Below are 27374 nucleotides of genomic sequence, written 5' to 3' on the forward strand. Positions count from 1 at the left end.
GCGCTGGCAACCCCTAGCGTTCTTCAGCAAGCACCTACGACCGCCTGAACTCAAGTACAGTGCTTTTGACTGGGAGCTGTTGGCACTGTATCTGGCAATCCGGCATTTCAGGTACTGCTTAGAAGGCAGGCTGTTCACCACGTTCACGGACCACAAACTGTTGACCTTCGTGTTCACGAAGGTGTCCGATCCCTGGTCAACTCGCCAGCAGCGACATCTGTCCTACATCTCCAAGTACACGACGGACATCCAGCATGTCTCGGGAAAGGACAACGTCATGGCGGAAGCACTCTCCAGACCAGCTATCCAGGCCCTGTCCCTGGGGGTGGACTATGCAGCACTGGCGGAGGCACAGCAGGCAGACGACAAGATGCCCAGCTACAGGACCACAGTCTTGGGTTTGCAGCTGCAGGACATTCTCCTAGGCCCAGGTGAGAGGACTCACCTGTGCGATGTGGCTACCGGCCAACCTCGCCCCATCTTCCCGGCAGCCTGGAGGCGGCGAGTTTTCGACTCCATACACAGTTTGGCGCACCCATCTATCAGGACCACCGTCTGGCTGGTCTCCAGCAAGTTCGCCTGGCACAGACTTTGCAAGCAGGTCAGTGAATGGGCCAGAACGTGCGCGCAAGTGCCAAACAGCCAAGGTGCAGCGGCACACTAAAGCCCCGCCGCAGCAGTTTGAACCCACCGACCGGAGGTTCGACCACATTCATGTGGATGTTGTGGGCCCCATACCAGTGTCCTGAGGAGCGCGGTACCTCCTAACTATGGTAGACCGGTTCACGAAGTGGCCAGAGGCGGTCCCGCTCACCGACACATCTACCGATTCCTGTGCCCGAGCACTGATTGCAACCTGAGTAGCACGTTTCGGGGTACCAGCCCACATTATCTCCGACAGAGGTGCCCAGTTCACCTCCAGCCTGTTGGGAACGCAGCTACACCACACTACTGCCTACCACCCACAGTCGAACGGACTAGTGGAGCGTTTCCACAGTCACTTGAAGTCGGCTCTCATGGCCCGCCTGAGAGGACCTAACTGGGTGGACGAGCTTCTCTGGGTCCTGCTTGGAATTCACACAGCGCCCAAAGAGGATCTGCGCACCTCGTCAGCCGAGTTGGTGTACAGCCTACCCCTGGCCGTCCCAGGTGAGTTCATACCAGCCCCAAGGGGGCACGAGGAAGAACCCGCAGCAGTCCTGGACAGACTATGCAAAAGGCTCGGCAACCTGGCCCCCATACCAACTTCACAGCACGGACGGACCCCGACCCATGTACCCAAAGACCTGCAGAACTGTAAGTTTGTGTTTGTATGAAGGGGCGAACACCAGGCACCGTTACAGCGGCCGTACGAGGGGCCGTTCAAGGTGATCAACAACAATGGGTCCACATACGTTCTGGACATTGGGGGGAAAGAGGTTTTCACGGTGGACCGACTCAAACCAGCCCATGTGGACTTAGCGCAGCTGGTCGAGGTTCAGGCACCGCGGCGCAAAGGCAGACCTCCCAAACAGAGGCTGATCCAGACTGTGGACATTGGGGGGGTGTATCACCGGTTCTGGGGGGGGGGTTATGTGGCGACCCACTTTCTTGCCAGGCGAACCGGCTCATGAATAGCCAGCGCGCGGGGAGAGACTTTGGTAATGCACCTCTGATGTAATTTCCGCCTGGAGAGGGCGGGCGCTAGGGATTAAATGCCAGCGCCGTGAAGTTTGAATAAACTGCTCTCGAAACGGCTTACCGACTGCGTGTCGTCTCTAGCTCTGTATGTAGTACATCGCTACATTGGGAAGATTTTCAACTGAGAATTTCAGAGTTCGGGGCTTAAATTTGGGAAGTATGGGTGACAACGGCAAGAGAAGTCCAAGTCTCTTTCAGCATGAGAACAGTTTCAAGTGTTTCGATGAAGGGTCTCAGCTCAAAATGTCAACTGTTAATCCCTTTTTGTAGATGCTGCCTGAACTGCTGAGTTCCTCCAGAAGTTTGTGTGCATTTCAAAAATGGGTACAAGACCAGAAATATTTGAAAGCAAGGGTGAGCATTTTAAATTGACGCCCGCTTCATCAAAGGCACTACTGTGTGTTTGCATGGACAGAGATAACAGGACAGTGATATTGGTGCAAATTAGGCCAGGGGCATCTGAGTTTTAAATAAACTGATTTTCAGAGAAGAGAATGAGCACATTGGGAAGGCTGCCTCACAACACAAGTCTGGGAGATGTCCAAACTCAGTCAAACAAAGATGGCAGTGTACAACACTTGTGTTACCAGCACACTATTGTACAGCAGCAAGATCCAGACAACATATGCCAAGCTGGAGAGAAGGCTCAACACCTTCCATAAGGCATCTCCTGGAGAGACGGGAGTACCCATTGCTGAGGTTCTCTCTCATACCGGCCTCGTGTACACTTGGCTCAGGAAGCGCTGGCTGGGCCACATCTGCCACATACAGGATGGCCGCATCCTCTACTGTGAACTGGCTTCAGGCAAGAAAACCCCTGGGAGCCTGCAACTGCACTACAAGGATGTCTGCAAGCAGGACATGAAGGTGCTGGACATCATCAACATTGAGTCCAGGGAAGAAATTGCAGCGGACTGCACCAGGTGGAGAAGCATGCTGAAACACCACCTTAAGTCAGGCAGGGAACAATTCACAAAAGCAGCGAGCCCATAGAAGGGAACGCTGCATCTCCAGCGGAGCCGAGACCACTTATAGATACAACATTTGCCACAGAGACTGACACTCTCACATCGGTCTTGTGAGCTACAGACAGTGCTACACTAACTACGTAAATAGCTAGGAGAGAACATCCAGGGTTGACTTCAACAGCGGAGGGCCACACTCTAAAAGAATTAGATTCAGCAATTCAGGCACCTGAGGCATAGAACACTAAACAGTACAGCACAGGATCGGGCCCATCATCCCAGCAGGTCCATCCTGACCAGTCTAACATCCCATCCATCTGTATATAATCCGTACTCACTGTTCATCACCTGTTCACATATCTGAAGGACAAACTTTGCTTTTGTAACTCCTTCTATCACCTCCTATGTTTTACATTCCATTGTGCATAAAAAAACTTTCCTTGAAAATCTCCTTTAAACTTCCACCTCTCCTTAACTCCATGGCCTCTAGTACTTATCGTTTGGGAAAAGAATGACTGCCCAATCTATCCATGATTTGCATTGTTTTACATACACATGTGTAAAAGCAACTTTACTAGGTACACCTGCTCATTAAAACCATACACTATAGGAGCAGAAGTAGACCATTTGGTCCATTAAGTCTGCTCCGCCATTTCATCATGGCTCTTCCAATTTTTCTCTCAGCCCCAATCTCCTGCTTTCTCCCCTCATCCCTTTATGCACTGTCCAATCAAGCATCCATCAACCTCTGCCTTAAATATACATAAAAGACTTGGCCTCCAGAGATGCCCATGGCAAAGAATTACACAGATTCACCACTGTCTGGCTAAAGAAATTCCTCCTCATCTCTGATTATGAGGCTGTCCTCAGGTCTTGGACTCTCCCACTATAGGAAATATCCTCTACACATCCACTCTGTCAAAGGCCTTTTACCATTCGATAGGTTTCAATGAGGTCACCCCTCATTCTTCTGAATTATAGTGAATACAGGCCCAAAGCCATCAAACTCTCTTCATTTGACAAATATCTAATCAATGTCCTTTGATGACATATGGAATCTCTTCAAACTCCTAATGAAGTAGAGTCACTGGAGTGCCTTCTTCATGTTTGCATCAACGTGTTTGCTCAGCACAGATGATCAGAGGTGTTAACACCGAGGAACTTCAATTTTTGAACGTGAAGTCCAAATTCGGATACCAAGCATGCAAACAACCTGCTCAGTTCAGACAGGTACCAAAGCTCAAGAATATGTACCACATGCTGTAGTACTCCACTGTTCTCAGACTCCTGTAGGATAAAGTTGAGCTCTTGATCTCACCATTTCATGAATCTGGCACAGCTTACTTTCTACCTGCTCCACACTTACCGTGTAACTGCAACATTTTATATAGCCTATCCCTTGTACTCCCTCAAAGTACTGAAATAGTGAAATAATTTGTATAGAGGTAAATTAAATAAAGTTTTTCCCCACTGTTCCTCAGTACATGTGACAATAATAAACTACCATCTGTTTGTAGAGCCCAGTAAACCAGCCGATAACCGAGGGGAAATGGAAGGGGAAAGAGGCTGTTGAAGTGTTGGGAACCACACTAATTAGTGGTTAACACAACACTAAAGTTCAATTATGACACCATCTGCAAGGAGTTTGTACATTCTCCCTGTGACCTCCAGGTGCTCCAGTTTCCTCACACTGTCCAAACACATACTGGTTAATAGCCTAATTTGTCAATGTAAAATTGTCCTGTCATTAGGCTAGAGATAAACAGGGGGCTTGCTTGTTGGTCAGAAGAGCCTGTTCCATATTGTATCTCAACACAAAAAAAGAGAAATCACAGACATTTACAGGAGCTAGAAACTCAACTTCACCAGGAGCCAGAGGGGATTCAGTACATCAATAAAACTTGCAAATTTCTTTCAATGCTTGTTGATCATTCTGATGGGTTGCATCACAGCCTGTTATGGAGGCTCCAATACACAGGATCATAAGAGCCTACAGGGGGCTTGTAAACTCAGCCAGCTCCATCTCAGGGACAATCCCCATCATCGAGGACATCTTCAAAAAGCAGTACCTCAAGGAGGCTGGCATTGATCACTGAGGACCTTCATCATCTGGGACATGCCCCTTTCTTACAGACATCAGGGAGGAGGTACAGAAGCTTGAAGGCCACACTCAATGATTCAGAAACAGTATCTTCCCCTCTAGCATCAGATTTCTGAATGGCGCATGAAGATGAACACTAAATCTTGAATTCAGTGGGTTAACTTACTTAGGAAACATAGCATGTAAATCAATTATGATATCAGAAGCAATGATACAACACATTGATACCATCGTGCAGAAGGCATCCTAAGGGCTCTACTTCATCAGGAGTCTGAGAAGATTCGATTGTCACCAGACACTTACAACATTCTATGAATACTCCAATGCAGAGGATCGCATGAGGCTGCAGAGGGCCATAGAGTTAGCAATTTTCATTATGGGCACACTCCTCCCCATCATCAGGAGATGATGGAGCTCGAAAAGCCTAATAAACCGGCTGACAATTGAGAGGCAGTGGAGCGGGGAGCGCAGACGGTCAGGCATTTACAAGAACGTTTAAAGCGCTGGCTACACCGTAGATATTTGGGGCCTCATCTCTGGGCACGTTGTACAATCAGCCAGCTGTGTTGGACCGCATGTTACCCCACCACCCGCCGCAGTACAGCCAGGGCCCCAGGAAGGGTGGGAGGTCGAGGTCCAAGGGCTCTGGGGTGAGGAGCGTGGAATGAGGGTCCGCCAGTACCTTATACACCGCCACACAGCTACTAGTGCCCCCCAAATGCACCCCAATCGCCGCCATCTTCATAGTCCCCAACACAGGTCGCGCAGCACTCCGGGAATCCTTCGGGATGACTCCCGCACCGACCAATCGGAATCGGGAGAAGCGCAAAACCACATGATGATTGGCTGACGGGTCACCAATGGACGGGTGGCGGGCAAAGGAGTCGGCATTTCTATTGAAGGATTGTCGACCAATGTCAATGGACTTGAAGGGGTATTCTGATTGGGGAATATTTCCGACTCTAACGTCACATCCTGCCGTTGCCCCGTTGTTTACTTTCGGTGGCGATGTGGTCGCATCCTCAACTGGCGCCGGGTGTTGGTTCGATCCCGGCGGTGCTGCTTCTCCTCACGGTGTGGGCACCGCTGCTGCCTGGCGCCTTGGGGCCGGGGCAGTGTGAAGGTGAGCAGCGGGCCTGGGACCTGGCATCCCCTCGCATCTCCTCCCAACACCTCCCCCCGAGTCATCGTCCATACCGGTGAACCTTCGCCCCCAGATGGAATCCTTGCTTCTGTCCCTTTGCTTTCTCATACCCCCACCCCTCATCACCCACTCTTCTGTTCCCTGTCAGCACCCCCCGAGCCCTGTTGTTCCACTCCACACATCTCCCCCCCCCTCCCCCGTCAGCCCACTAATCCCACTTTACTAAGCACTCTAATACTGGGGGAGATGGGGTCTACTCCATACACTGTTTGTACAGTGAACTCCATCTTCTGGGTGTGGATTTAAATGCTTCTCAGTGATTTGACCAGCACCTTCACATGAACTTTGCTACACACGGGAACTTGCTGTACATTTCCTACCTTACGAGGTTGACTGCATTTTGAAAGCAGCACGTTGACTAGTGGTTGGCATAACACTTTTCAGTACTGTTGACCTGGGTTCATTTTCCACCACTGTCTGTAAGAAGCTTGCACTTTCTCGCTGTGACCGCGTGAGTTTCCTCCGGGTGCTCCGGCTTCCTCCCTCGTTCTAAAGATTGGTAGGTTAATTGGTCATTGTAAATTGTCTTCTGGTTAAGTTTGCAAGATGCTGAATACAAAGACCAGATTGATTATTTTTTCACCCTGTTCTCTCTCTCTCTCTCTCTCTCCCCACCCCCCCCCCCCCCCCCAATGCTCCCAGCCTTGGCTTTCCTTTTAAAATTGCTGCCAGGGACAGGGTTTACATTAAATTATTTCTCTGTGAGTTGTGGTTTCTTTATTAATGAGGAATCTTTCCCTAAGAAAAAAGTTGGGAATTACAACCTCCACTGTCATTAACTTGCCCCCAAATCACCCCATCCATCCTCCTCACTAAGTTGGGAGAGTACATAATTTTCAGAATCAAGTTTAATGTCACTAGGATAAGTTGTGAAATTTGTTGTTACGTGGCAGCAGTAAACTACAGTACATATATATTTTAAAAATTAAATGAGTACAAAAAGATGGGAGAAAATAGGCAGTCTTCATGGGTTCAATGCCCATTCAGAAATCGGATGGCAAAATGCAGTTCCTGAAACATTGACTGTGTGCCTTCATTCTCCTGTACCACCACCTTGTGGTAGCAATAAGAAGAGAGAATGTCCTAGGTGATGGGGGTCCGTAATGATGGATGCTGCCTTTTTGAGACATCACTTCTTTAAATGGCAACTTAAATTGTAAGCAATGTCAAGAAGATTTAAAGTGAAAATGCTAAATATTATTGATCTATTAAAAACCTAGCAGTACAGGTGAGTAAAGATCAGTCTGGTGGAAATTCAGTAAAGCTGTAAAATATAATTTGTTGCGTGTTGGAAATGTCATGAAGTGACTAAATTATTTCTACAGTTTGAGAGTTTTGATTTATTGTCATCTACACAGGTGTAATGGCAAACTTGCAGCAACATAGGCACACAGCATCAAATAAGCAACATTTGCAAGGAAAAAGACTATTAATAATTTCTACACAATTTTCACAAGACGAACACGATTAGAACAAAAACGTCTATTTTAGAGCAAAGTGGTTACAATGTGACTACACTTCAGTGACTAACATTATGCCAGTTGGTTCAAGAACCAAGTGGTTGAAGGCAAGTAGCTGTTTCTGAACCTGATGGTGTGGGACTTCAGGCTTCTGTACCTCCTGCTCGATGGGAGCTGTGGGAAGATTGTGTGGCCCATATGGTGGGGATCTTTGATGATACTGTTACCTTGAGGTAGCACCTCCTGTAGATGCTACTGATGATGGGGTGGGATGTGGCATGTTGGATTGATTCCATTCAACTCTGGAGGTTCTAAGATTCCTGCATATATGAATATCTGTACCAGACCCTGATGCAAACAGGCAGGACATCTTTGTACCAGTGCAATGTACTGTACCTAATGCAAACACGGTATTTGCTTGTTGCTGAATTATGCAAATAACTGTTCTAAACCTGTTTGATTTTAAGCATGTTTAGCACACAAGCAGCAAAGATCATGAAGACTGGCTGGCATGCAGCAAGTGATGCATTGTAACATTTTGTACATGGTGAGTGTGTACATGACTTTTTGATTATTATAAACCAAGCTGCTGGTTATTGCTTTAAATGGTGTGATTCTACATTCTGTTGGGAATTGTGTGCAGTCTGACCTAACCTTGATTGTATCCAAATGCAAGAGTTCTCTTGAGTTAAAATGTTTGTGGTGTCTTTCTGCAGCCTTATTATTCTGTGTTTTTGGTATTTTCATCTATGGGTCTTGCAATGTCTGTGTTGGTCTGCATCTTGCTCTGTAAGTTGCTTAAAATTGAAGGATAATTTGTGAGGTCCAATATTGAAAATGAAGAACAACACGCACAGCACATATAATTACAATAGCAGAAAAACATAATTACAAAAATAATAATTACTTTTATTGTTTGGATTGTTTTTCTGTTATCAGTCCTGAAGAAGGGTCTTGGCCCAAAAAGCTGACTGTTGATTCATTTCCATTGATGCTGCCAGACCTGAGTTCCTCCAGCTTTGCATGTGCTTGTCACTTTGGACTTCCAGCATCTGTAGAATCTGCATTTATAGAAAACAAGAACTATTAACAGCTTTCTCTCTAACAGCTGGCATTAGTGCACAAATGTGTTTTTATTCAAATGCATTTTATCCAAGCTGCTTTAATAGTGCTTGTGCATGTGCATGTTGGTGGTCTGACTGCACGCGTTTTGACTGCTGTTGTTTGGAAGAAACATTGAGGTTAAGGAATCGTATGTGCTGAATACACTGTATATTAGAGATGCTGAGTTGCACATTCAAAAAAGTTTGAAGCAGGTGCTTGTCAAGACGGTGGTTGAACTGGTTACCTTTCAAAATTCTGCAAACTCAGGAATGGTACCTACATTTTGGACGGTAGCCAATGAGTGTTGTATAAGAAAGAAGCATGAGACATGGGAGCATAATTAAACTATTTGGCCCATCAAGGCAACTCTGCCATTCTGTCATGGCTGATTTATCATCCCTCTCAACACCAATCTCCTGCCTTCTCCCCATAACCTTTAGCGCCCTGATTAATCAGAACATATTACCCTCCATTTCAAATATACCCAATCACTTGTCCTCCACAGACATCTGTAGCAATGAATTTCACAGATTCACAGCTCACTTCACTAAAGGAGGGACAAAGCCAGTGAAGAGCGTCTGATCTGTAAACTAACATCAGCAGCAGGGAGACCTCTGGGATCTGTAATGAAAAATAACTCTTAGGGAAAGCATAATCACCAGAGATTCATGTATGAAGATTGTTTTGAGGACAAATAATAACTTTATTTATAGAGCACTTTTCATACAGCCGAGGCATTTCAAAGTGCTTTACAATGGAATAAAAGTACAAAATGAGAATAAAATACAAAAATAAACATGAAAGTAAAAGACAAAGATATTATTTAAAAGCAAAGTTAAATAAATAGGTTTTGAATTGGCATTTAAAAGTGTCAACTGAGTCTGCATCCCTTATAATTTTAGGTATTGAATTCAAAAAAAGCTGACCTGTCAATTATCTTTTGAGGGAGATTGTTTAAATTTAAGCGAATGGCAGAAGATGACCTGAGAACTCGAGCAGGGTAATAAAATGAAAACAATTCTGCATTGTATTCTAGTCCCAGATCATTAAGTACCTTAAAAACCGGTAAGAGAATTCTAAAAGATACAGGAGGCCAATGCAGAGTATAACCATATAACATTTGCAGCACAGATACAGGCCTTCTAGGCCCTTTTAGTCCATGCCGAACGCTTACTCTCACCTAGTCCCACCGACCTGCACTCAGCCGATAACCCTCCATTCCTTTCCTGTCCATATACCTATCCAATTATACTTTAAATGACAATATCGAACCTGCCTCTACCACTTCTAGAAACATAAAATAGGTGCAGGAGTAGGCCATTCAGCCCTTCGAGCCTGCACTGCCATTCAGTATGATCATGGCTGATCATCCAACTCAGAACCCTGTACCTGCTTTCTCTCCATACCCCCTGATCCTTTAGCCACAAGGGCCATATCTAACTTTCTCTTAAATGTAGCCAATGAACCGGCCTCAACTGTTTCCTGTGGCAGAGAATTCCACAGATTCAGCACTCTCTGTGTGAAGAAGTTTTTCCTCATCTTGGTCCTAAAAGGCTTCCCCTTTATCCTTAAGCTGTGACCCCTCGTTCTGGACTTCCCCAACATCGGAAACAATCTTCCTGCATCTAGCCTGTCCAATCCCTTTAGAATTTTATACGTTTCAATAAGATCCCCCCTCAATCTTCTAAATTCCAGTGAGTATAAGCCTAGTCGATCCAGTCTTCATATGAAAGTCCTGCCATCCCAGGAATCAATCCGGTGAACCTTCTCTGTACTCCCTCTATGGCAAGAATGTCTTTCCTCAGATTAGGGGACCAAAATTGCACACAATACTCTAGGTGCGGTCTCACCAAGGCCTTGTACAACTGCAGTAGAACCTCCCTGCTCCTGTACTCAAATCCTTTTGCTATGAATGCCAACATACCATTTGCCTTTTTCACTGCCTGCTGTACTTGCATGCCCACCTTCAATGACTGGTGTACAATGACACCCAGGTCTCGTCGCATCTCCCCTTTTCCTAATCGGCCACCGTTCAGATAATAATCTGTTTTCCTGTTCTTGCAACCAAAGTGGATAACCTCACATTTATCCACATTAAATTGCATCTGCCATGAATTTGCCCACTCACCTAACCTATCCAAGTCATCCTGCATCCTCTTAGCATCCTCCTCACAGCTAACACCGCCACCCAGCTTCGTGTCATCTGCAAACTTGGAGATGCTGCATTTAATTCCCTTGTCTAAATCATTAATATATATTGTAAACAACTGGGGTCCCAGCACTGAGCCTTGCGGTACCCCACTAGTCACTGCCTGCCATTCTAAAAAGGTCCCGTTTACTCCCACTCTTTGCTTCCTGTCTGCCAACCAATTCTCTATCCACATCAATACCATACCCCCAATACCATGTGCTTTAAGTTTGCACACTAATCTTCTACTGGAAGCTCGTTCCACACAGCTACCACTCTCTGACTAAAGAAATTCCCCCTCGTGTTACCGCTAAACTTTTGCCCCCTAACTCTCAACTCGTGTCCTCTTGTTTGAATCTCCCCTACTCTCAATGGAAAAAACCTATCCACGTCAACACTGTCGATCCCCCCTCATAATTTTAAATACCTCTATCAAGTCACCCCTCAATCTTCTATTCTCCAAAGAATAAAGACCCAACTTTTCAATCTTTCTCGGTAACTTGGGTGCTGAAACCCAGATAACATTCTAGTAAATCTCTTCTGTACTCTCTCTATTTTGTTGACATCTTTCCTATAATTTGGTGACCAGAACTGTACACAATACTCCAAATTTGGCCTCACCAATGCCTTGTACAATTTTAACATTACATACCAACTTCTGTATTCAATGCTCTGATTTATAAGGCCAGCATATCAAAAGCTTTCTTCACCACCCTGTCCACATGAGATTCCACCTTCAGGGAACTATGCACCATTATTCCTAGATCACTCTGTTTTATTGCATTCTTCAATGCCCTACCATTTACCATGTATGTCCTATTTTGATTATTCCTACCAAAATGTAGCACCTCACACTTATCAGCATTAAACTCCATCTGCCATCTTTCAGCCCACTCTTCTAACTGGCCTAAATTTCTCTGCAAGCTTTGAAAACCTACTTCATTATCCACAACGCCACCTATCTTAGTACCATCTGCATACTTACTAATCCAATTTACCAGATCATTAATGTATATGACAAACAACATTGGACCCTATACAGATCCTTGAGGCACACCACTAGACACCGGCCTCCAACCTGACAGTTACCCACCACTACTCTCTAGCATCTCCCATCCAGCCACTGTTGAATCCATTTTATTATTTCAATATTAATACCTAACAATTGAACCTTCCTAATTAACCTTCCGTGTGGAACAGGAGCTAGCTAGTACAGGAGTGATATGTTCCCTTATCCTGGTTCTGAATGAGTTGAAATTTGTCAATAGATTGCTTGACTAGATAAGTAGCTGAATCTGGGTATAGCTCATTTGGATTTCTGTCAATGTCCCGCACATGGTTGTTTGCCGTGGTTATGGAGCATAGAATTGTCATGTTTTAAGAATTTGTTAATTCACAGTCTCTCCCAAGTCCCACTGCGAAACAGCAAGCCAAAATTTCTCACCATTTAAATAATCTGATCTTCATTTTAACCTTCCAAAATGGAAGACCTCATATTTACCATCATTGTACACCATCTCCCCACTCATTTTATCTATATCCCTCTGCAGACTCTCTGCATCCTCTGCACAATTTGCTTTACCAGTCTATTTAGTGTTATCAGCAAATTTATATATGCTGTATTCAGTCACCTCTCTTTGTACATCGCAGAACAGGCCCACCTATTTAACCCAAGCCTAATCGCAGGACAGTTTACAATGGACCAATAAACCTTTTGACCGGTATGTCTTTGGACTGTGGGAAGAAACCTGTGTACGCACAGGAAGGATGCACAAACTTAAAACTATGCTAGAATTTAACTTCCAGCTCTGGCACCCCAAGCTGTAATTGTGTTGCACTAACCACCACACTGTTGTGGTGCCAAATCGATAATGTGTATCGTGAACAGTTGTGAGCACTCTGTCTGCACTATGGCATTCAGCTCACTGCTTCGTCAAAAACATAGTTCTCTCTAAGTAACAGTCAACATTTATTTGCTTAGCCGGCTGCCTGTGACTTGAGTTCAAAAGTAAAAATGTGTTACCAGTGGAGTGGGACCTGACCTTGTACTGTGTGCTGTTTCGCTCCCCTTGCCTGACAAACATTGCCCATAGGTAGTGTCACAATTCATCTGATGCTGTAGGAGGGGAGACTGTTGGCTGTTTTCTAAAGTTTAGAAGAATGAGGCTTTATTAGAGTTCTTACAGGACCTAACAGAAAAGATAATTTCCTTGGCTGAGGAGTTTAAAACAAGTCCCTAAATATGAACGAAGTCATATAAGATTGAGAGGTTAAATTTCTCCATGGAGAGGTAATGAACCTTTCACTGCCCTGGACAGCCGAGTTCATTAGAAATCAAAACTCATAAATTTGGAATTGGTTTATTGTCACATGCACCAAGATAGAATGAAGATCTTGTCTTGCATACTGTTCGTGTAGGTCGGATCATTACACAGTGCATTGAACTAGAACAAGGTAAAACAATAAAAATGCAGAATGAAGTGTAAAGGCTTCTGAGAAAGTGCAGAGCAGATAAATGATAAAGTGCAAAATCATAAGGTAGATTGTGAGGGTCAAAAGTCCATCTTGTAGTACTAGAGGATCATTCAAGAGTCTGATAAGTGAGGTTGAGTTGTCCTTGAGCCTAGTGGTATGTGCTTTCAGACGTCTGCTATCTTCTGCATGATGGGAGCAATAAGAAGAGAATGTCCAACTTGGATGGGGGTCTTTGGTTACACTGGCTGCTTCACTGAGGTAGTGGGAAGTATAGATAGAATCCACGGAGGGGAAGCTTGTTTCTGTGATAGGCTGAGCTATGCCCACAACTCTCTGCAGTCACACAACTAGAGACTAAAGAGATTGAGGATGGTGGGGGGAACAGGAGCTGAGGTTGAAGATCAACTGTGACCTTCCTGAATGAAGCTTTGAAAGGCCAGGTTCAGACATTGCTACTCTGCCTTAATATACTTGCAGCACCAGACTCCAGAGTATGTTCCCTCCTCCATTTTCCATTTGTTTCAGGAATCCCTCCAATCCTTTAGTGATTTTGCATGCTTCAGTGTCATTCCTTAAATTGTTGCTCGAGATTTCCAGCATCTGCATAACCTCTTGCGATTTTGTGCAGAGACCATTCCCATTGGAGACTGTCATTTATCAGCTGGGCTGAAAATGTTATTTACCAAGTGACAATTCAAATCTAAATTGATGTTTCACAATAGTCTTCTAGTCTAGTCTACAAAAATTGATGAATTTACTTATTCTTAATAACGTGTGTTTATTAGAAATAAACCTTTCATTGAATATTGAGAAAGAAAAGTCTATGGTGACTGGGATGACAATAATTTGTCATGTTTGTTGAGGTATTAAAGAAATATTTACTTGACTAATTGCCTGTTGTTTCTACTAATTAGTCATAAAGCACAACACAAAAACAAGCCTTTCTGATCCATCTAGTCCGTGCCGAACTGTTATTTTACATGTCCCACCGACCTGCACCTGGACCATTGCCCTCCAACCCCTTCCCATCCTTGTACCAATCTAATTTCTCTTAAATGTTGAAATCAAACCTGTACCTAGCATTTCCGCTGACAGCTCACTCCACATTCACCATCCTGAGTGAAGAAGATTCCCCCTCTTGTTCCCCTTAAGCTTTTCACCCTTCCCCCATTAACCTATGACCTCTTGTTCTAGTGTCACCAATCCTCAGCTTTTATTTTTTCTAGTTTTTAGCTAGAAAAGCAAAGTTAAAATACAGGAAAAGCAATTTGTGGTGACTTATCCTAAGTCACCGTTTGTTTTTCAGCTGGCAACCACGGTAGCATAGTGGTTGGCTCTATTAGAGCTCAGGGCTTCAGCGCTCAATCTATAAGGAGATTGTGTGTTCACCCTGTGACTGCGTGGGTTTCCTCCTACAGCCCAAAGACATACTGGTTGGGAGGCTAATTGGTCATTGTAAATTGTCCCATGTTTAGGCAAGGGTTAAATCGGAGGTTGCTGGGCAGTACAGCTCAAAGGGCTGGAAGGACCTGTTCCATGCTAATCTCTAAATAATTAAGAATAAACTGTATATCTCAATTTTCCCAAATCTCTATTTCACTTCATACACCTTTCCAATCTAATCTTAAATGTTGACCAAGTGTAGTCTAACCAGAGTTTTATAAAGTTGCAATATTACTTTGTGACTTTCCCAGCTAATCTTGAAAGAGTTACCTCAACTTTAGAGAACCCTCTTGTTCTAAATGTCCTGTGTATAATCTGCATCTTTCTCCATTACAGGAAACCCTCTGCCACCAACACTAATGTATATTGTTTTGTAGTCTGCATTCTAACAAAATCACTCTACTTTAATATATTATGAGCTTGTATACTAAATTACTCTGTATTTTCAGAACAAGCCCACCTCTCACCTTCAACTCAGACCCCATTTACTGCCATTTTTGTTCTGGATTTCCAGCATCTGCCAAATCTCTTGTGTTTATCATTTATTGCTATTTTTCTTTGAAAATTTGCTGGTTCTATTTTGTTCCTTTATCCTAACAATAACATTTTTACTTGACTTGGTGGTAAAAGTTTTGATGCACCGGATGAATTTAAGATATTGGAAACTAATAATCAGGAGTAGATAAAAATTTCTCTCTCAGCACAGTGAAGACAGCAGATTCTTCTGAGATACAAACTTTTGTAATCTGGTTAAAAGACATTGGGAAAGTCCAGGCAAATTGCAAATTAATGTTGGCTGTAAGGAAAATAGCATTTGTAATAGACATGGAGACTCCAGATTTGTTGTCTAATTTTAAAGATTAGCTATGAAAATAACTGAATAAAAGGTATGAACCAGAAGGTTCAACTGACCAAATCCCTCAATGTTTCTACAGACTGCACTTTACTTATTTAGAGATACAGCACATAACAGACCCTTCCAGCCCACCGAACCGTGCTGCCCAGCAACCCATCTATTTAATGCTAACCTAATCTTGGGACAATTTACAGTGACCAATTAACTTAACTGTGGGAGGAAACTGGAGCACTCAGAGGAAACCCAAATGCACATGGAGAGAACATACAAACTTAGAGAATGCTGGAATTGGACTCTGAACTCCGATGCCTCGAGCTGTAATAATATTGTGCTAACTGCTACATTACCGAGCCACTCTGTGCATATAGAACGTGGAACATTACAGCACAGTATTACACCCTTCAGCTTATGATGCTGTGCTGAGCTTTTAACCTACTCTTAAGATCAATCTAATCTTTCTCTCCCACGTAGCCCTCCATTTTTCTATCGTGTGCAGTCCAAATTAATGAAAGCCTGTGGTGCGGCTTTGTTTCTCTAACGCAGTTGGCAAGGGTTCCACACAAAACTCAAAGTAATGGGTAGAGCTTGGCTTTGAACAAGAAATTGTATAATTGATAGAAACAAGAGGTAGTACATGTACTGTCAAGGATAAGTATTAGAATGCTCCAAGCATCATCTGTAGCATTTTCATTATTTATAAAGATAAGCTTTATTTGTCACATGTACATCAAAGCTTTCGCTGTTGGTGTCAATGAGCAACACAGTCCGTGGATTGTGCTGGGAGCAGCCCACAAGTGTTGCCATGTTCCTGGCACCAACATGACATGCCCACTACTCACTAACCCTAACCCTGTTTTACACTCTGCCTCATCCATGGAGTTCTTCTAGCAGATTTTTATTCTTCAATCCAGAATTTAAATTTTCTATAATCACTTCAAATTGTAGTAATTGGTATGACAGACATACAGACATGCTTTATTGATCCCGAGGGAAGTTGGGTTTCGTTACAGTCACACCAACCAAGAATAGTGTAGAAATATAGCAATATAAAACCATAAATAATAATAAGTTAATCATGCCAAGTGGAAATAAGTCCAGGACCAGCCTATTGGCTCAGGGTGTCTGACACTCCGAGGGAGGAGTTGTAAAGTTTGATGGCCACAGGCAGGAATGACTTCCTATGACGTTCAGTGTTGCATCTCGGTGGAATGAGTCTCTGTCTGAATGTACTCCTGTGCTTAACCAGTACATTATGGAGTGGATAGGAGACATTGTCCAAGGTGGCATGCAACTTGGACAGCATCCTCTTTTCAGACACCACCATCAGAGAGTCCAGTTCCACCCCTACAATATCACTGGCCTTACGAATGAGTTTGTTGAATCTGTTGGTGTCTGCTACCCTCAGCCTGCTGCCCCAGCACACAACAGCAAACATGATAGCACTGGCCACCACAGACTTGTAGAACATCCTCAGCAACGTCCAGCAGATGTTAAAGGACCTCAGTTTCCTCAGGAGGTAGAGACAGCTCCGACCCTTCTTGTAGACAGCCTCAGTGTTCTTTGACCAGTCCAGTTTATTGTCAATTCGTATCCCCAGGTATGTGTAATCCTCCACCATGTCCACACTGACCCCTTGGATGGAAACAGGGGTCACCGGTGCCTTAGCTCTCCTCAGGTCGACCATCAGCTCCTTAGTCTTTTCCACATTAAGCTGCAGATGATCTGCTCACTCCATGTGACAAAATTGCATGTTACAGGAAATTTTAGATGTTTAACCCAGGAAATGTTGGATCTTTTATGTCAGTGAAACAGGGCTGCTATGACTAAAAAAATTAAAGTATGTACATATTATAATTATTTCTGGTTAGTTTCTTAAAGTATGTATTTATTATGGTGTATGTTTTGATGCTGGTGTTCTTCTTTAAAGTTTGTTTTCCCCTCCCATCCAGTGTGCGTTGGATTTCTGGAGAGATTTTACAGCTATTTGAAGGCACAGAATGTGGAACTAACACCTGCACTTGTGGCAAAGGAGCTGATGCTAATGTGTGAACACACCAAAGGAAAGGAGAACCGGCTGGTGAGTGTCAACAGTGTTTCCTATTTACAGGAAGCCATTAATTAAACTGCTGTTGAAAAGAGTAAAGTGCAAGGTAGGTGTTAGAGTGGTGCAGGAGTTAATCTGTTAAGCCCATCGCCTGTACTGGGGCCCCTGTCCTGGGCCGATGGAAGATTGATCGGCCCTGTGGCTTCTGCTTTCACCTCACCACATCATACATCTTCTAGGCAAAGATCCTTCCTCTCCCAGGGGTGAGGTCTTCGGAGTCAGAATCATGGCTAACATCAATTAAGAGAAAATCTGCAGCAACACACACAAAATGCTGGAGAGGCTCAGGCAGCATGTACGGAAAAGGGTATAGCCAATGTTTTGGCCCTTCATCAAGACTAAAGAAAAAAAATGAGGACTCAGAATAATGAAATTGATTTGCCTTTTTTATAGCTGCATTGCTGTGAACAGATTAGGTCCTCAGAGATACTGACATGCAGGAACTTGAAATTGCTCACTCTTTCCATTTCTAATCCCTCTGACTGGCTTGTGCTCCCTCATCTTACTCTTTTTGAAGTCCACAATCAGCTCTTTGGTCTTACTGATGCTATGTGCAAGGTTGTTGCTGCAACACCACTCAACAAGCTGGTATATCTCACTCCTGTACATCGTCTTGTCACTTTCTGAGATTCTGCCAACAATAGTTGTATCATCAGCAAATTTATAGATGGCATTTGAGCTATGGATGTAGAGAGAGTAGAGCAGTGAGCTAAGCACACACCCCTGAAGTGCGCCATTGTTGATTGTCAGTGAGGTGGAGATGTAATTTCCAATCCGCACAAACTGGTCTGGTTAGGAAGTCAAGGATCTAGTTGCGGATAGAGGTTCAGAGGCCCGGGTTCTGTTGCTTATCGATTAGGAATGATGGTGTTAAACATTGAGCTGTAGTCAATAAACAACATCCTGACATTGGTATTGATATTGTCCAGGTGATCCAAGGCCACGTCAAAAGCCATTGTGATCATGTCTGCCATAGGCAGACCACAGTGGGCCCAGGCCCTTCCTGAGACAACTTCTCAAAGCATTTCATCACAGTAGGCATGAGTACTACATAGCATCCGTGCCAGGACCACAAAACTCAAAAGCAATTACTTTCTCTGAGCAGTAAGGCTGTTCAACACCTCCACCCACTAACCCACCCCGGCCACAACTACTTTATCATTGCTTGCCAGTCACTCCTGTGCCTAGTGTCACTTTATGGACAGACAATATGTATATAATCTATCTTATGTATTTATATATTTTTTATTGTTTTCTTTCTCTACTTTTTTTGTGCTCTATTGGACCTGGAGTAACAATTATGTTGTTCACCTTTACACTTGTGAACTGGAAATGACGTTAAACCGCCTTGAATGTTGAATTTGCTGTGGCAGCGTGCATGAACGTGTGTAACTTTACCTCCAACAGTGCTACTATATCGGAGCAACAAGTGACGCCGCAACGAAGATCATCAATGAAGTAGCCCGTCCCATGAGTGCCCATGTGCCTGTACCGAAGATCTGTGAGAAGCTCAGAAAGACAGATGCTCAGATATGCGAGCTAAAATATGGTACAAATTTCAATTTCTTCACTCCATGCATCATCTTGAACATTGGCTTTATCCTTCGTGTTATGTGTTCCTACAAAACTATATCCCATGTCTGGTTCCTTGTGTTTCTGGAATTGGGCTGTGTTCAAGTTCACATTTATTGTCATTCAACCGTACACAGTCAGAGTCATAGAACACTACAGCACCAAAACAGACCTTTCAGCCCATCTAGTCCATGCCAAACCATTTCAACTTCCTCGGTCCATCAGTCTGTGACCATGCACGTGTTTACAGCTAAACGAAACCGTTCCTCTGGAGCCATGGTACAAAATACAGTCCATACAGTGTTACGAACCCCGTAACTGGGTCACTTACCAGTAAAAATACACAAAAATAATATCAATGCAAACATACGGATAATATACGTTGTCAATACTAAATCTAAAAGTGTGGGTTTAATAATACTCAATAAGAAATAGCTCTATCGTTGTCTAGGGGATATTGTATTGTCTGATGGAAATATAAAAGTCACTCAGTTCATTCAGGCTGCAGCCTTTGTTGGAGAGAGAGAGATTTTTAGAAACTTGTCGGCTTTCCTTTTTATGATTTCAATTCGTCGGAGTCTCGTTGGTGTGGCCGCTCACTTGTGGCCTCTCCTTTAGCTAAGCCATTCTTCCGTGATGAGCCCGTTACCCTGGCAAGGGAGGACGCACCCGGGCCCTCACCGGCGTTCACTATAAAACGCTGTCACTGGCTTTCCAGCGTTTCTCCTGGTGCGTCTAAAGGGGTTGTTCCCTAGACCCTCTTTTATCCTTACTCACAGGGTCTCAGATGTCAATCAGGTTGGGATGGTGCCATCCCTCAACCAGCCCACCCTGGTCGTCCCCTGAGGGCTTCAATGAATAGAACAGTACTCAATACACAATTCCGTCTCTAAGAGACAATAGCCGTTATCAGGGCTGAGGCCAGGACACATTCCAAACCTTGAGGATTCTGCGTGTCTCTCTCTCATTTCCTGGGTCCCAGACCTGAATTAATAGTGATCTTGCGATTCTCAAAAAGGAGGGGGTGATTTTGTACCCTTCGGCCCCTCAGAGTTGTGGCACATTCGTAACAACAGTCACGGCATGTATAGTTATGATCCAGCACAGTCGCTATATAATGTTAGCACAGGACTCTGAGTAGCACGGACTGAAGAATGACAGGTTGACATAAAGTGCGAGGTGCATATTAATGTAAGACAGTTGATAATAAATCAAGCAGTCATATGTGAAACAGCAGCAATAAAAGATTAAAAGTGCACTTATTATCAAAGTATGTTTATACTATTTACAACCTTGAGATTCGTCTCCTTCCAGGCTGTCACAAGACAAACCCAATAAAAGCTATTTAAAAAGACCATCAAACACCCAGTGTGCAGTGTGTTAAAAGATTAAAAGTGCCCAGTGCAGGATGAGATGGGGTTGTGGTGTGGGAGGGTATTCAGACAGAGTATGTGTGTGCTGAGTGGCAGCAGAGTGTTAAGAAGTCTAACATCCGGGGGTAAGAAGCTGTTAACCCCGCCAAACAGCTCTAGTTCTTGTGCCGACAAGTGGCAAGTTGTCAACAAGATGAAAGCGTCACTTGTCCTTGAGGTAAAAATTCATACTTGCTCTGCTGGAAATGCTGGCATAGAACTTCATTTAGAAATAAACTCAGTGGAACTGAGTCCTTTTCATTTTACAAAAAAAGAAACTTTGTGAAGTTGCCTCAAACTTTGGTCTGCCACAAAATTTAAATAAGAACTACACACTTGAGGTTTGTGACATAAACCTCATGGCATAGTAGCGTAACACTTTACTGCATCGATGACTGATTCAATTCCCACCGCTGTCTGTGAGGAATTTGTAGGTTCTCCCTGTGACTGCGTGGGATTCCACTGGGTGCTCCAGTTACTTCTCACATTCCAAAGATGTATGTTTAGGGTTAGCGAATTATGGGCGTGCTATGTTAGCACCAGAAACATGGCAACACGTGGGCTGTCCAGCACATCCTGGGAATGGGTTGGTCGTTGACACAAATGATGCATTCACTGTATGTTTTGTTGCACATGTGGCAAATAAAGCTCTTCTCTATAAACAGAGTTTCCAAGAAAATGCTGTAACCTGTGTAATGGAACCAGTCCATCTGTTGCTAGGGAGAAGAGCTCCTCACAGCCGCAACCTCGCAGCAGGAGCTTGATTCATTCAGGATATTGCTGAATGACTCTTGGGAATTTCAGCTGCACTGTTAAAGGGAGTCCCTTTCAGTTGGTTCAGTGATTAGCTTCGTGTATCCTGTGTACTTCAAAGCATTCAGTGAAATGTATTGTTTGCGTGAAGTCAAGGGTTGTGCTCGATAGCCCCCAAGCATCGCCACCCTTCAGGTGCCTGTATAACATGCCCACAGCCAGTGTTCCCTCAAATTATCTTTTTTAAATAGCTGCATGGATCAACCATTGCTCTGACATGGAATTTTTTTTACATGGCTTGAAAACTGTGCGGCACTCTAATATTAACTTAATATGGAAGAGCATTCCAGCTGCGCGGCAACGAAGGCTACGTGGGTGAGAGCATTTCAGTTACTGTGCGGCAGCTTAGAGGGACCAGTGTCCACAACTTCGTCGTATATCCTTGCAATGTGGGAGGAAACCGGAGCAAGCCTATGTGATCATGTAGAAGCGTACAGACAGTGGCAGAAATTGAACCTCGACCGTGAAGTGTTACGCTGACTGCTGTACCGGTGATGTGTTGGTTTGGGAAGATGCCATTCTTGGTTGGCAGTGAATGCTGAAAATATTTTAACTGTGGATCCATTCACATAGCCAGCGGTATTGGCAATTAAAGTTCAAAGTTCAAAAATACAAAGTAAATTTATTACCAAAGTAAATATGTCACCATGTACAGCCCTGAGATCATTTAGATCAGGGGTTCCCAAACTGGGGTCCACAGGCCCCTCATAGTAAGGCTCTATGGCATAAAAAAGGTGGGATCCCCAGGTTTAGATGGTTGAGGGGAATAACTGTTTCATTAAAGGATAGAATCGTGAAGTAGGTTAGATACACAAGGGAAAGCAAGCTGAACGGTGTTCACAATGCCTCGTATAGCCAGACATTCTGTCTAGGCCACAGACTTGTGGATAACAAAATATGTTTGGCCAAGTTTGCTTCATTCTCCCATTCCAACTGTCTGTAACCTCAGTCCAGCGATGATAACGTGACTGTGATGGGGAAGCATTTTCTTGGTCATTGAAGCTGTTGTGAGGAAATGAAAGCCGTGGGCATTGATAGGAACTGATCGTCAAATGCAGCCCTCCAGAATTTTCAGTAATTACACACTTGTTGAAGTCTTGAATTATAAACTGGATGTGAGCAATAACTAACATTGTTCATTTTGTTCATAATTTGTTTAAATTTTAATTTGTAGTTTTGTTCCTAACTTAATGATACACCAACATAATTCTAGCCCTGCTTGTCAAGATATATTAAGTGTTTGTGGTATCTTACTACCTTTTACACCAGTGATTTGTAGTTGAATGCTGGAATTCGTGGATTGAGTGTGTGTGGGCTGCTGTACCACCCACACTGGAATGTTTTGTCGTAGTATTTGCCTGCCTTTTGCTTCAGTATAGGCCCTTTGGCCCAAGATATACCAGCCTTTTAACCTACTCCAAGATCAATCTAACCCTTCCCTCCCACATAGCCCTCCATTTTGCTGTCATCCACGTGCCTGTCTGAGTCTCTCAAATGCCCCTACCACACACTCATCACTGTGTAGTTTAAAAAAAACTTACCTCTGATATTTAACCCCCCACCCCCATACTTCTATTTCAGCTTTGGGGAAGTGTCTCTGTCTGTACACTTGATCAGTGCCTCTTATCTTGTACGCCTCTATCAGGTTGCCTTCTATTCGTCGCTGCAAAGGGAAAAGCCCTCAGTTTCTCAACTAAAACAAGTTCTCTAATCTAGGCAGCATCCTGGTAAATCTCCTCTGCACCCTCTCTAAAGCTTCCACACCCTTGCAAGAATAATGTGACCAGAACTGAACACAATACTCCAGTATGATCTAACCAAAGTTTTATAAGCTGCAACATTACCTCATGGCTCTTGAATTTAGTCACCCAACTAATGAAGGCCAACATGTCAAACACCTACTTAACCTCGTTATCAGCTTACACAGCCACTTTGAGGGATCTACGATCTGAACCCCAAGATCCCTCCGATCCGCCTCACTAATGAGGATGCTGCTATTAACCCTGTATTCTGCCTTTGAGTGTGACTTTCCAAAGAGTACATATCACTTCACACTTTTCCAGATTGAACTCTTTGCCACATCTCAGGCCAGCTCTGCATTCTATCAATGACCCCATTGTATCTTACAACAACCTGTACTATCCACAACACAACTGTCATGACATCTGCAAGCTTATTAACCCTCCCTTCCACTTCATCCAGGTCATTTATAAGACCAGGACTCCCAGAATGGAACATCACTGGTCAATGACCTCCAGGCAGAATGCGTTGAAATCTTAACAATAAAATTGTCTTCCACTTTGCCTCGCAGATAAGAAATTGAATTTGAATAAAGATGAACTATCCAAACTGAGAGTGGCCGAACTGAAGAGGATTCTGGACAACTGGGGAGAGAAATGCTTAGCTTGTGCAGAGAAAATTGAGTTTATCAATTTAATCTTGGAGTTGGCTAAAATATATGAGTCGGATGAACTGGATTTGAACTCTGATCTATAAAGTTTCTGTGTTTTATAAATCTGTAACCCACCTGATTATTGTAAATAAATATGCTGCAGAGAACATCCTATAAAGAAAGGTATCAACTGAATTGCCTGAGCTTCATTATTGACCAGTTGGAATATCTTCTCTTCAAAGGTACATTTAATGTCAGAGAAATGTATACAGTATACATTCTGAAATTCTTTTTCTTCACAACCATCCACAAAAACAGAGGAGTGCCCCAAGGAATGAATGATGGTTAGAACCCCAAAGACCCCTCCCATATGTAAGCAACAGCAAAGCAATGATTCCCCTTCCCCCACCAGCAAAAAAAAAAGCATTCCTGCAAGATGTGTTTAAATTTTTACCAGTTTCTGCAAACAATATGCATTCCATACTGCTGGAAGCAACTCTATTTCCTATCAAACATGCATGCATCCATCAATCAGTCATTGTGCTTGTAGTCAGGCTTAAATGAGGAATTTTTTTAAAAAATACTGTTTTTTAAAAACAATGAGAGTAAAGCTACTTGTGATCTCCAGTAAAGACTACAGTGGGGAATTGCAATGTTGATTTGCCTTTCGTGGCTGTTGGATTAGGTATTTCAGTCCATTTGATTGAACAACAACTGGCCAAGAAAATCATAGGCCTTTTAAACTAATGGTAGGTTAGAACAAAGATGAGGGGGGATTTCTTTACCCAGAGTGGTGAATCAGAATCAGGTTTATTATTACCAGCATATGTCATGAAATTTGTTAACAGCAGCAGTTCAAACATAATCTAGAAGAAGAAAAGATAAGTAAATAAATTGCAGTATATGTATATTTACGTGTACGTGCAAAAAAAACTATATTAAGAAAGTGAGGTAGTGTTCAAGGGTTCAACGTCCATTGCGGAATCGGATGGCAGAGGGGAAGAAGCTGTTCCTGAATTGCTGAGTGTGTGCCTTCAGGTTTCTGTACCTCCTACCTGATGGTAACAGTGAGAAAAGGGCATGCCCTGGGTGCTGGAGGTCCCTGAAGATGTCCTGGGTACTTCATAGGCTAGCACCCAAGATGGAGCTGACTAAATTTACAACCCTCTGCAGCTTCTCTTGGTCCTGTGCAGTAAGTGGAATTTGTTGCCACCGGTGGCCAAGAAGGCCAAATCATTAGGTATATTTAAGGCAGAGGTTGATAGATTCTGATAGGGCATGAAAGGATATGGAGAGAAGGCAGGAGACTGGGGCTGAGAGGGAAATGGATCAGGCAAGATGAAATGACAGAGCAGACTCGATGGGACAAATGGCCTAATTCTGCTGCTATATCTTATGGTCTTATCAGTTGATTCTGTTTAATTGGGACAAATCACAACCATAAGACAAAGGAGCAGGAGTCAGCCATTTGGCCCATTGAGTCTGCTCTGCCATTTCATCATCAGCTGATCCAATCTCCCCTTTAGTCCCACTCCCCCGCCTTCTCACCATAACCTTTCATGCCTTGGCTACTCAGATACCTATCAACCTCTGCCTTAAATACACCCAGTGACTTGGTCTCCACTGCCGCCCGTGGCAACAAATTCCACAGATTCACCTCTGGCCAAAAAAATTTCTTCACATCTCTGTTCTGAATGGGCACCCTTCAATCCTTAAGTCGTGCCCTCTTGTACTAGACTCCCCCACCATGGGAAACAACTTTGCCACATCCACTCTGTCCATGCCTTTCAACATTTGAAATGTTTCTATGAGGTCCCTCCTCATTCTTCTAAACTCCAAGGAGTACAGTCCAAGAGCGGTCAAACGTTCCTCATATGTTAACCCTCTCATTCCCAGAATCATTCCAGTGAATCCTCTCTGAACCCTCTCCAATGTCAGCACATCCTTTCTTAAATAAGGAGCTGAAAACTGAACATCACATCCCTGCTTCCGTACTCTATTCCTCTAGAAATGAATGCCAACATTACATTCGCCTTCTTCATCACCGACTCAACCTGGAGGTTAACCTTAAGGGTATCCAGCACGAGGACTCCCAAGTCCTGTTGCATCTCAGAACTTTTCTCTCCATTTGAATAATAGTCTGCCCGTTTATTTCTTCTACCAAAGTGCATGACCATACGCTTTCCAACATTGTAATTAATTTGCCACTTCTTTGCCCATTCCCCCAATCTATCCAAGTCTCTCTGCAGACTCTCTATTTCCTCAGCACTACCAGCTCCTCCACCTATCTTTGTATCATCAGCAAACTTAGCCACAAAGCCAGCTATTCCATAATCCAAATAGTTGATAAACAACATAAAAAGAAGCAGCCCTAACACGCACCCCTGTGGAACACCACTGGTAACCGGCAGCCAACCAGAATGGGATCCCTTTATTCTCACTCTCTGTTTCCTGCCAATCAGCCAATGCTCTATCCACACATGTAACTTCCCCGTAATTCCATGGGCTCTTGTTCAGCAGTCTCATGTGCGGCACGTTGTCAAAGGCCTTCTGAAAATCCAAATGCACAACATCCACTGTATCTTCCTTATTTAGCCTACTTGTAATTTCCTAAAAAAATTGCACTTGGTTTGTCAGGCAGGATTTTCCTTTAAGGAAACCATGCTGAGTTCTGCCTATCTCGTCATATGTCTCCAGGTACTCCGTAACTTCATCCTTGACAATCGACTCCAAACTTCCCAACCACCGATGTCAAGCTAATAGGTCTATAATTTCCTTTTTGCTTCTTTGCCCCCTTCTTAAATGGTGGAGTGACATTTGCAATCTTCCAGTCCTCTGGAACCAGGCCAGAATCTATTGACTTTTGAAAGATCATTGCTAATGCCTCCGCAATCTCCACAGCTACTTCCTTCAGAACACGAGGGTGCATTCCACCTGGTCTGGGAGATTTATCCACCCTTAGACTATTCAGCTTCTCTGTCGTAATTGTGACTGCGCATATTTCTCTTCCCTGACACCCTTGAGTATCCGGTATACTGCTGATGTCCTCCTCAGTGAAGACTGATGCAAAATACTCGTTCAGCTCCTCCGCCATCTCCTTATCTCCTATTACAATTTCTCCAGCGTCATTTTCTATCGGTCCTATATTTACTCTCACCTGTCTTTTACTCTTTATATACTTGAAAAAGCATTTAGTATCCTCATTGATATTATTTGCTAACTTCCTTTCATAGTTCATCTTTTCCCTCTTAATGACCTTCTTAGTCTCCTTTTGTAGGCTTTTAAAAACTTCCCAATCCTCTTTCTTCCAATTAATTTTTGCTTCTTGTATGCCCTCTCCTTTGCTTTTACTTTGGTTTTGACTTCTCTTGCCAGCCACGGTTGCATCCTTTTTCCATTTGAAAATTTCGTCTTTTTTGGAATATATCTGTCTTGCACTTCTCGCATAAACTCCAGCCACTGCTGCTCTATCATCCTTCACCCTGGTGTCCGTTTCCAGTCAACTTTGCCCAGTTCCTCTCTCATGCCACTATCTCGAGGCTGTGCTCTCTTGTCCTATACTCCCCATGGGAATCATCTTATCCACATCTACTCTGTCTAAGCCT

General features: G+C 43.7%; 2 protein-coding genes across 4 annotated transcripts in view; one reads left to right on the forward strand and one right to left on the reverse strand.

Moving 5' to 3' along the window:
* The window catches only part of hspa14 (heat shock protein 14), a 37233-nt gene extending 31671 nt beyond the window's left edge, over positions 1 to 5562 (reverse strand). Inside the window, exon 1 of one of the 2 annotated variants that reach the window (XM_059987407.1) lies at positions 5429 to 5559. In XM_059987407.1, coding sequence (XP_059843390.1) covers positions 5429 to 5491 — 63 coding nt within the window. In that variant the 5' untranslated portion in view covers positions 5492 to 5559. Of the gene's footprint in view, positions 1 to 5428 lie in introns of both variants that reach the window. The other variant, XM_059987408.1, reaches the window with a different exon arrangement.
* Positions 5563 to 5675: 113 nt separating this feature from the next.
* cdnf (cerebral dopamine neurotrophic factor) lies at positions 5676 to 23958 on the forward strand. 2 transcript variants are annotated; one of them, XM_059987414.1, is made up of 5 exons: positions 5733 to 5869; positions 7878 to 7957; positions 17404 to 17553; positions 18988 to 19129; positions 23689 to 23958. In XM_059987414.1, the coding sequence occupies exons 2-5, from the start codon at positions 7922 to 7924 to the stop codon at positions 23871 to 23873; spliced, it is 513 nt and encodes a 170-aa protein (XP_059843397.1). In that variant the 5' UTR covers positions 5733 to 5869; positions 7878 to 7921; the 3' UTR covers positions 23874 to 23958. The 2 variants fall into 2 exon arrangements, with proteins under 2 accessions (XP_059843396.1, XP_059843397.1); XM_059987413.1 differs by lacking the exon at positions 7878 to 7957 and having other exon boundaries at positions 5676 to 5869; positions 17426 to 17553.
* The last annotated feature ends 3416 nt before the right edge of the window (positions 23959 to 27374 follow it).

Source organism: Hypanus sabinus, chromosome 13 (genome assembly GCF_030144855.1).
Source record: "Hypanus sabinus isolate sHypSab1 chromosome 13, sHypSab1.hap1, whole genome shotgun sequence".
NCBI classification, from domain to species: domain Eukaryota; kingdom Metazoa; phylum Chordata; class Chondrichthyes; order Myliobatiformes; family Dasyatidae; genus Hypanus; species Hypanus sabinus.